Source organism: Caloenas nicobarica, chromosome Z (assembly GCF_036013445.1).
Source record: "Caloenas nicobarica isolate bCalNic1 chromosome Z, bCalNic1.hap1, whole genome shotgun sequence".
Classification (NCBI taxonomy): domain Eukaryota; kingdom Metazoa; phylum Chordata; class Aves; order Columbiformes; family Columbidae; genus Caloenas; species Caloenas nicobarica.
This window is the reverse complement of record NC_088284.1, coordinates 80,450,637-80,461,016: the sequence shown is the minus strand read 5'-3', so window position 1 is coordinate 80,461,016 and position 10,380 is coordinate 80,450,637. Positions and strand designations below refer to the sequence as shown.

The 10,380-nt window shown below is 42.0% G+C and overlaps 1 protein-coding gene across 2 annotated transcripts; it reads left to right on the top strand.

Annotated features, from left to right (window-relative positions):
* The first annotated feature begins 1,012 nt into the window (after nucleotides 1–1,012).
* On the top strand, nucleotides 1,013–9,921 carry CCNH (cyclin H). Of its 2 annotated transcripts, XM_065656242.1 has the most exons (9): nucleotides 1,013–1,153; nucleotides 1,294–1,416; nucleotides 3,421–3,494; nucleotides 3,761–3,971; nucleotides 4,252–4,415; nucleotides 6,046–6,116; nucleotides 7,926–8,037; nucleotides 8,630–8,690; nucleotides 9,731–9,921. In XM_065656242.1, the coding sequence occupies exons 1-9, from the start codon at nucleotides 1,037–1,039 to the stop codon at nucleotides 9,761–9,763; spliced, it is 966 nt and encodes a 321-aa protein (XP_065512314.1). In that variant the 5' UTR covers nucleotides 1,013–1,036; the 3' UTR covers nucleotides 9,764–9,921. The 2 variants fall into 2 exon arrangements, with proteins under 2 accessions (XP_065512314.1, XP_065512313.1); XM_065656241.1 differs by lacking the exon at nucleotides 8,630–8,690.
* The last annotated feature ends 459 nt before the right edge of the window (nucleotides 9,922–10,380 follow it).

Below are 10,380 nucleotides of genomic sequence, written 5' to 3'. Positions count from 1 at the left end.
GAACAGACTGAACAGAAACCTAAGTGTCTGCACTTAATTGTCAACATCGCTGGCCTGCCTGTGTCTAAGATACTGAATTAACTATCAAAAATGAAAGTGTCAACAGGGAAAATATGCAAAAAATATTTCCTGCAGTGTTAGGTATTGATAAATTATGTGGTTTCATTGCTACACGGATGGAAGCTGAGCAGGGAATTTCTGGTTTGATGTCATTGTGCTTCACGATTTTTAAAAAAAAACTTGAAAAGAACCCCGTGAAGCGACGTTTTACAGCCAGGTGTTACTGCAACGTGAGGTTCAGTTCCAGAAGGACAGTGAACTGCTGGAGAGAGTCCAGCACAGGGCCACGAAGATGATGAAGGGAGTGGAGCATCTCCCGTGTGAGGAAAGGCTGAGGAGCTGGGGCTCTTGAGCCTGGAGGAGACTGAGGGGCGACCTCATTCATGGTTATCAATATGGAAAGGGTGAGTGTCAGGAGGATGGAGCCAGGCTCCTCTCGGTGACAACCGATGATAGGACAAGGGGCAATGGGTACAAACTGGAACACAGGAGGTTCCACTTAAATATGAGAAGAAACTTCTTCTCAGTGAGGGTAACAGAGCCTGGAACAGGCTGCCCAGGGAGATTGTGGAGTCTCCTTCTCTGCAGACATTCAAACCCGCCTGGACACCTTCCTGTGTAACCTCATCTGGGTGTTCCTGCTCCGGCGGGGGGATTGGCCTGGATGAGCTTTCGAGGTCCCCTCCGATCCCTGACATTCTGTGATTCTGTGTGTGATTCTGCGAGAGGCGAACCGGGCCCACCGTGCCCTAAAACCTCCGCACCTCCCGTGGGGGCCTTGGCGGTGCCCAGAGGCTGGTTGAACCCGTTCTCAGAGGAGCAGACATTTTGCCTCCGCGGGCACCGTGAGGCAACAGCTTATGGCGGGCGGCGCCCGCTTCCCGCCCAACTACAACTCCCGGCATGCCCCGCGCCGGCCGTGAGCGCGGACGGCGGGAGGAGGAGCAGCAGCCAGGGGGATGTCGCCGGCGCCATCATGTACCACAGCAGCACGCAGAGGCGGCACTGGATCTTCTGCGATGAGGAGGAGCTGGCGCGGAGCCGGGCCGAGGCCAACCGCAAGTTCCGCAGCAAAGCGGCGGCGAGCGGGAAGGTGCGGGGAGGCGGTGAGGGGGAGAGTGGCCCGGGCGCTCCCTGCGCCCCTGAGGGGAGGACGTGGCGGCAGCGGCGGGGACAGGCGGCCGTGCCCGAGCGCAGCCCGTCAGTCCGGCTCCGCTGGGCTTTCTCCTCAAGGTCCAGCCGACCGACCCCGTCCTCCTGGAGCCCCACGAGGAGCTGGCGATCTGCAAGTACTACGAGAAGCGGCTGCTGGATTTCTGCGCCGTGTTCAAGCCGGCCATGCCGAGATCCGTGGTGGTGAGCAGCCGGTCCTGCCCCCCGGGGGGTTCGGGTGGCTTTGGATGGGGCTGCAGGGCTGTCCCCCCTCCGTGTCTCTGGTTCCATCGCTTGCTGCTTGCGTGTCTAGTTCTTTTTTTTTTGAGGAGAAACTTCTTTACTTTGAGAGCGACAGAGCCCTGGAACAGGCTGCCCAGAGAGGTTGTGGAGTTTCCTTGTCTGGAAACATTCAAACCCGCCTGGACACGATCCTGTGTGATCTGCTCTGGTGAACCTGCTTTAGCAGGTGGGCTGGAATGGGTGATCTCCAGAGATCCCTTCCAACTCCAACCATTCAGTGATTCTTGAGAGCATGGGTATCTTTCCCAGTTTTTCGTCTTCCACTGCTGCAGTCTTTTTGTCTCTTTAATGTAACTGCAACCATTTCAAAAACAGGGAGTAATTTCTCAGTTTCATCTGTTTCTTGCGACTGTTACACTAGCATGGATGTGCCGCTCTACTCGGCACTGATGAGGCCCCACCTTGACTCCTGTGTTCAGTTTTGGGCCCCTCATCATACGAAGGACATTGAAGCACTAGAGAGAGTGCAGAGGAGGCGACAAAGCTGGTGAGGGGTCTGGAGCACAAGTCTGATGAGGAGCAGCTGAGGGAACTGGGGCTGTTCAGCCTGGAGAAAAGGAGCTGAGGGGAGACCTGATCGCTGTCTGCAACTACCTGAAAGGAGGTTGGAGCATGGAGGGTGTTGGTCTCTTCTCCCAAGTAGCAAGTGATAGAACGAGAGGAAATGGCCTCAAGTGGCACCAGAGGAGGTTTAGATTGGATATTAGGAAAAATTTCTTCCCGGAAAGGGTTGTCAGGCATTGGAACAGGCTGCCCAGGGAAGTGGTGGAGTCACCATCCCTGGAGGGGTTTAAAAGCCATTTAAACAAGGTTCTTAGGAACATGGTTTAGTGCTAGAGTTAGGTTAGGTTAGAGTTGGACTCAGTGATCCTGAGGGTCTCTTCAGACTGAAATGAGTCTGTGGCTTTTAACTGTTTTCTTTCCCTTAAGCAAAGAGTAGAAACAAACGTAGTGCTGTACGGATTGATGATACAGTAAAATGATCTCACTGTAGCTAAAGGAGGCAGTCCCAAAGCTGGGCTGTCATACAGTTGTTTCTCAAGCTTTGGTGCTTGTTTGGACACAGGGCAAGCTGCTTCAGGCATCTGTGCTGACAATAAACTAGCTTGCAAAGGAAAAAAAAATGAGCTGAGTTATCTTGAACGCAGAAGAGCGCATTTCAGGAGAGAGAGAGTGAGGACTTACAGTGGAAGCAGGGAATTAAATTGTGTTTCTTTTGTCGCCTACATCTGATGTGTAACCCTGATTGTCCCTTGTCAGCCTTTCCTTTTTCTGGCACATGTGGTCAGTCACAGAGATGAAGAGTATCTTCTCTGCAGATGTTTGAAACATAGCAGCAGGCTGACATTACATGCTCTGTGGAGCCACAGTTGTATTTCAGAAGTAGCCCCTGTGGAATGTGTGCGCTGGAGCAGACTCACCAAGTAGTGGTTTTGGAGGACATCTGTTTTCATGCTGATGGTGTTCAGATCAGCTTGAAAATTTGACACTGACTGCAGTAAAAAGTCAAATGTCTTGGCTGGGGTTACTCACAACTTTCAGGATAATTTTTTCAGCCTTCGTTTTTTAAGTTTCATTTAAATATCAGATTTTTCTTACAAAGATATCATAGTCTTTTTGAGCATTGTCTTCCTAAATATGTCTAAAAATGGAGGAAAAGATAACCAAGCCACCATTTTGTAAGGCTCTTGCAGGCATAAATGTATTAAACTTGGATTTTTTCTTGTATTAGAAATGGCATGGCATTGTCTGCATCTTGGTGCCTTAATGTGTTGTATATGTCCATAGTATGTCTTCAAACTTGCCTGTTCTGTTTTGTGGTTTAACTTTTGAAATTTATAAAATTTTTTTCTTAATCCGTTTTTGCTTTTATACTTACTTTTCCTTTCCCCTTTTTTAATTTAGGGAACAGCATGCATGTATTTCAAACGCTTTTATCTCAATAACTCAGTGATGGAGTATCATCCTCGGATAATAATGTGAGTTATCAACGTATCATAAGTTATTCTATCAAGCGGACATTGGAGCTATAATCTTGATATCTGTATAAAGACTTGAAAAAATAACAAAGGAACTCTGAGAGCTTAAAGATGAGTAAAGGCAACATATGGTCACTTTAAGTTTCCATTTGGAGGCTGGCTGTGTTCAAACATAGTGTTTTGAAGATATACATTTTCTGAACAAAATACTTGATAAAAAGATGGATGCTGCATAAGTCAACTATTTCCTTTTTTTCCTTCTCAAGGCTAACATGTGCATTTTTGGCCTGTAAAGTGGATGAATTTAATGTGTCCAGTGCCCAGTTTGTTGGTAACCTTCGAGAAAGCCCTCTTGGACAGGAAAAAGCTCTTGAACAAATACTGGAATATGAACTTCTGCTTATTCAGCAACTGAACTTCCATCTTATCGTCCACAATCCATACAGGCCATTTGAGGGATTTCTAATCGATTTGAAGGTAGTATTGTATTACGTGCTACATACTCCATATACTAATGTAATTCAAATCTCTCGTGGGTTGTGTTAGAAAACTGTATTTCTTTCTTAAAGATCTACTTTCTAAAGTGAAAAGCAAATAGCTGAAAGGAAATCAGTTTAATTGTGGTCTTTAAGCACCTTAGATTACTATTGGAATAAGAAGATGGCCTGCTATTTTTTAGCTTTACTAAATACTATTGAATTGTGAGCTCACGAACCAGAAGACAAGGAACTTAGTTTCCTAAATACTTATTTTTCAGACTCGTTATCCAATGCTGGAGAATCCTGAAGTTTTGAGGAAGACAGCTGATGACTTTCTCAATCGAGTGGCTCTGACAGATGCATATCTGCTCTTTGCTCCCTCACAGATAGCTCTCACTGCCATATTATCCAGTGGATCAAGAGCGGGAATTAATATGGAAAGGTAGTTTTTTCTTTTTTGTTATAGATATGATTTAAACAGTTTGTTTGCTTCTTGTATAGAATCATTTTGTTCTAGACTTTCTTAACTAGTAGAATTGTATTTACTCATTGTTAAGACTCTGATATGTTCTCTAAGTTTCAAAACTGAAGCAGTACTGTCTTTTTTTTTTTCATTTTCAACAAGTGGGCGATAAATGCAATGAGTTGGTGTCTGTTTTTTTATATTCCTTTGGAAGAAGGACAAAAAATTTTCAAACTGATGACTTTGCCCTAATTAGAACAGCATAAGACTTTCAGGTTCACCTTGAAGATAAGAGTGAAGAAAGTGGAAATACAGTAGAAACCAGGAGTATGAAACACGTAAAGAATCACTTAAAGGAAAAAAAAAATATTTTTGAGGTATCTAAAGTTACAGAATGAAATGAAACTACACTGAACTGACAGGTGCTATGCATGTGGAAACTAGGTGCTGCATTTGGTGGTACAACTGTTCAGTTTCCATGGAAACAGACTAATGATAAGGTGCTGTTTTAAATCAGTCCCTTCTTTCCTTTCTGTGGTCTAGCCACGGGTGTTTACAAAGGCATTATCCAGTGCTTTGGTATCATTGCTGAAATGTGTGGTTTGTTTGTTTATTTAAGGACAAAACATACTCTTCAGAAAAACAAAGGAGGTAGCTGCTGTAAGTATCTCTATCTGGAGTGTTTTAATCACATGACTCTCCATGTGAGCATTTTGTGTTTAGAGTGTAAAGGATTTGCTATTCTGAGAGGACAGTTAACCCTGGAGAGCAGGGGTGTCAAACTCATTTTCATCAGGGGTCACATCAGCCTGGCAGTTGCCTTGAAAGGGCCAGATGTAATTTTCAGGCTGTGTAAGTGTAGGAGTAGTTACATCTATACATCTGCTGTAGAGGATACTCCCACACTGTCTCGTTCTTGTGAAACAAGAGAGATTTGAGTATTCTTTGGATTTTTGTATTTTATCCATAAGTGCACTTCCAGGAATGCATAATACTACTTGGTTGTTGTAGATCTTGGTGAGGATTGTTGCTCATGTGTGTTGGAATTTTACCCAGGTGGTGTGTGTATGTGTTAATATTCTTTGAGGAGAGAGGAAGGGCCTGAGAGACTCTACAAGATGGAATTTAGGATTTGCTTTCAGCTGCCAAAGGACTCGGTTTCATCTTGCAAGCTTTGCTGTCTGTTGGTCTATCTGAAGACCACTCTTCTGTATGTAGTATTTGCTTTTCCAGCAGTCTTACTGTGCAATAGTGTGATGTTAGTATGACCCTTCATAAAATCCTAACTGTAAGTTGTCTTAACTCAGTAAGACTTACTTAAAAATGTTTAATTCTGCAGTGTTAGAACTTTGGTTCCATACGTAGCCGGGGGTACTTTTGTCATGTTCTTACAGAAGAAGAATGTTGCGAGTGACAGATTTGCTTTTTTATCACTTTATAGCATTTATGCAAACAGGGTGTTCTTGCTAAGTCTGATCGTAACACATGTAAGTAATAAATAATACACATTTTATTAACTAATGGTAGCTGCCACAAATAGTTATTTTAATAACTATAATAAGTTATAATAAGTTATTTTAATAACTTATTCTCCCATGTCTCTTTGCAGTTATTTATCAGAAACTCTTATGCTGAAAGAAAACAGAACATCCTTAGCCAAGCTACTAGATGGCATGAAATGTAAGTAAACATTGGAGAAATGTGATAAACAGTATCTCTAAAGGAAGAAAATCAGCTTTTTCCAAACAACAAAAGCTTTAAGCAGAAAGGTGTGCTTCAAGTGGTTTTATTCACCTCAGGGCACACACATAAGGTAAGTAAAATGTGGGCGTGTGGATGCAGGGGGAGAAAACACTGGGAGTTACTTTCCTGTGGTATGAACAAATGAAATTAAAAGACAAAAGGCCTGACGTTTTTCAGAACATAAGTGCTATAGTCAAGTGCTAGCAACTGACTCAAAAGTGAGAAATCTATTTTGGGAATGAGATAATGATTTTTGTAAGTCAGGGTGAAATTACTCTTTCATTGTGTCTTAGAAATCACAGCTTCAGGCACATAACTACTTCCACCACCAGAGGGTACTTTTCTAAGGTAAACAATTAGTGTTAAGTGATCTGCCAGGATTTATGCTTCACTTCTGTTTTGCAGCTATAAAGACGTTTGAAAAGATGTCTGGTTTTGCTACTGTGGCAAATATATGGTATCAAGAATGCTAGGATGGTTTAACTACGGTAATGGGGAATGTACTACACTGGTTACTACTTTTTTAATTAAATGAAAAGGCTGGGATATTAAATTACTAGTAAGCAGTAATTTAATGCTTTAATCTAACGCACACATAACGGGAGCGTGTTAGAGTTAAAAATGCAGTCCTGTGGCTTAGCTGACTTTAGTAGTGAATGTACCATACAAATCACAAGGTCTACAAATTCAATTTAAATTGAATTTATAAAACTTAAGATGCTCTTCCCTTTCTCTTCCTGCTAACAAGTCCATTCTTCAGGTTTCCATTGCTGAGATGCAAAGGGAACGCTGGGATCACTTACTCTTCACTTGCATTATTCTGGAAAGTAATGTTAGACCACAAGCAGCTCTCTTGTAAACATGTGATGGCTGGAAGGAAGTTTTGAAGCACCTGTAAATGAGTAGTTTTACAGACAACTGGTGGTAGGGGAAAAAGTCTTGTTTCTTGAGGGTAGCTGTAAATTTAACTTGCATTAACATGACTGAAACCAATCTTTCATCTTTTTTTTTTTTTTAAGTCAGAGATACAATGCTAAATGCAAAAATTACCTGTGTATTTTGAAGCTTGTTAGCAGAGTAATGTGAGTTCTACATTTGTTATAATTCACCTTGAGGAGATCCAGAATCAATGATGCCAGTGACTTGTTTCAGTGTAGTTCCTTGTGCTCAGCTTGTGCTGTACCTTGATGTTATCTAGAATAAATCCCTCAATGTAAGACAATAGTAAAATCTTACATATGTAATATTTGGTCCTCTAAAGCTTGAGTGCTATGTGGGATGAAAGTTTTGTAAGCAAGCATTTTGGGATGAGTTAATACTTTGAATGTCTAATGCTTGCTTTGACAAATATAAGGATTTTACTTTGTAAGCTTTCTGTCTCAACTGTTTGCAGTATGTTGCATGTTACCTTGTAGTGTGTTTTGAGTCTGTTTAAAAACTAGATACAGTGCTTTCAAAACCTTACTGAGATCTGGACTGCCAGATTTCTTAGATTCTGTTTTTTCTGTGTGTACCCTTTTTTTCTTTTTTTTAGTGTAGGTTGGTTTTTTTTTCCTAGTAGAAGCTGCTTGAAAATGTATACTGGGTGCCTGTTGTGATGAGGGAAGGGACGGTAAACTGTTGGCTCAAGCTAAATTATGCAGGATAAGCAATAATGGTAGCCGTACTATTGATTGATAAGCTTGAGTAATTCACAGGGTAGAGGAGAAATTATTTAATTTGCTGAGAGCTGTGTTGTTACTGTAGGCATGAAAAATCTCATAAAGAAATATGAGCTGCCAAGGCCTGAAGAGGTTGCTGCTCTAAAACAGAAATTGGAGAAGTGTCACAGCTCGGAGCTTTCACTTAACACAAACCCGTAAGTAGATACTTACTCTTCATGTTAAACTTCTGCCTTTTTTATTGCTGTAGAAACACTAATTTTCTTTGCTCTGTGCGAGTGATTGAAAACATCTGAATGTACACAGAAGGATGTCTGTTCACATGCTTCACTGTGTGAGCATCTGCTGGAAGCTGAGAACCAAGACTCAAGAGTAGTGCTTTCATTAATGTGTGAGGATGTTCTTTTGTGGTGATTTGCACTGCAAGCTGTAATATTGATTATTTTGTAACACAGAACTGGAATTGCAGGTGGCTTCTAGGGTCTGGCCACTTGTTGTCATATGCAAAAAGAATCACAAGCTTTAAAATCATGTGATTAAAACAAGAATTGTGTAAAGGGTTAATGTTTTCTTAAGTCTTATGCGGATGGCAAAGGACTTCCTGTTTATTTCTTTTCTGCCCTTTTCACTTTAGTACCCATGGTGAACTTCCAGCAAGCTGTTAGTTGAGGCTTCGGTTGTTTTTTATGTCACAAATATGTCCATAATCTAATCTTGTGGCTGAATAAGGAGACTCTGACTCTTAAAAAAAAGTACCTAAACATTTAACTTTTTCTGGCTGGGGGTTAGGAAGAAGAGGAAAGGTTATGAAGATGATGAGTATGTTGCAAAGAAATCTAAAATGGATGAGGTCAGTAAACCTGTTATACTTTTTTTTCATTTTGCCAAGACATAAGTGACATAGCTGCTGAGACAAACTTCTGCATCTGTTCAAATTCTTCTGTGTGATGTTCAGACAGAATCTTTTAAACTTTTCTTTAAAAATGAGCCAGGGCTTGTACTGGCCTGTGGTTTAAAGTGCTCTAAAAACCCCCATCTTTTTGGAGAGAGGGATTAATGCTATAATGCCAAGCTAGAATCTAAAAAATGATTTGAACAAAACTATAATAAAATTAGCATTGACAGTATGTTTTCATAATATGTGGAACCTCAAGCAAGACACTGAGCACACTGGGTAGTATTTCTTAGGAGGGGCATGCAAGACACATTTTAAATGAACCCAGGAATCAGAGTTTAATTGGAGTCTTACAACACACTAGGGCACACTTAAAGAAACTCCTTTAACTGTGCTCATGTTTAGCAGTGTGAGCAAAAATCCTGATCATGGGGAGCAGAAGGAAAGGAAATACTGTTTCACGCTGTTCAGCAGTTGTTTGCCATGACCTTATGTCAGGCAGGTCATGAGAAGCTGAAGGGGAACTTAACATGCGTTTCATCAAGTGATTTCTGTGTAGGCCTTGGGTGAATTCCTATTTTCAGTCTAAGCCAGCCTTTTAAGTCAGCCAGGCCTGACACTGCTCCTGGGTGTCAGAATGGGCTGTCCAGGGTAGGCATGATCCCCACTCTGCTCTGTGGTTTTTCCTCTGCAGATCATAGAATCACAGATTAGTCTGGGTTTGCCAGGGACCTTCGAAGCTCATCTAGTAGTATGGACAAGCAAATTAAATCAAATTAGATTTAAATTTATTACTGATAGCAGACACAGTTCAGAGATGTGAAAAGTCACCTATGTTACCTAAGTTCTCTTTAACTGGCATATGCAGCAGAAGTTACTGACAGCATGTGCAGTAGTAGCATCTACCTGCTGGTCACATGTTGCCTATCCCACCTCACTATAAGAACACCAGATTCACACATTGCCTAAAGCATTGCTTTTTTCCCTTCCCTTAGGAAGAGTGGACTGATGATGATCTGCTGGACTGAGTGTAACAGCGAAGGAAGATGGAATCCTACCGCTGCAGGAACTACTGTTCCATGTCAAGTGTGAATCTGTCTGCTACAGGTTCTTTACTCTGTGTCACAAGGTATTTATTCTGTCAGTTTTTGTTATCTTTGCAATAAAGCATGTGACTTCACTGAAATTTGTCTTAGTTCCATTAAACCTTCATCCAATGGCAAACATTAGAAACATTTCCATGAGAGATTTCATAAAGCAAGAGTTTTGATTCAGCAACAGTTTGAGATCTACCTTCAGCTGCTGCCATGCTGTAATTCCACAGTTATGTTAATCTGGGCAATTACTGACCTGGATAAATATGAGCAGGAGACAGACCGGGTAACAGACCTGCCTGTGTTCCACAGCAGGATCTGCTCCCCTCTGCTCAAGCTCGTCACTGAAGCAGCTGAAAGAACACAGCCATGCCTGTAACACTTGGTACATTTGGGAAGCTCTAATAGGCTGCAGCAACATATTTTACAATGCGGAAAGCAATGACGACACCTTTGTGACTTACTCTGCAGCTGTATCTCAGACTGGGTTGCTGTGACTAATGTACCAGGGGGCAACTGAAAAGAATGAGTCTTGCTAAGGAGGTAGATGT

Bases quoted from the DNA above. Each gene is read 5' to 3' on its own strand.
- CCNH (XM_065656241.1), top strand. From the start codon at position 1,037: ATGTACCACAGCAGCACGCAGAGGCGGCACTGGATCTTCTGCGATGAG. The intron at 3,972-4,251 runs GTAGTATTGTAT...CTTATTTTTCAG, and splicing joins GATTTCTAATCGATTTGAAG to ACTCGTTATCCAATGCTGGA. The intron at 8,038-9,730 runs GTAAGTAGATAC...CCCTTCCCTTAG, and splicing joins CTTTCACTTAACACAAACCC to GAAGAGTGGACTGATGATGA.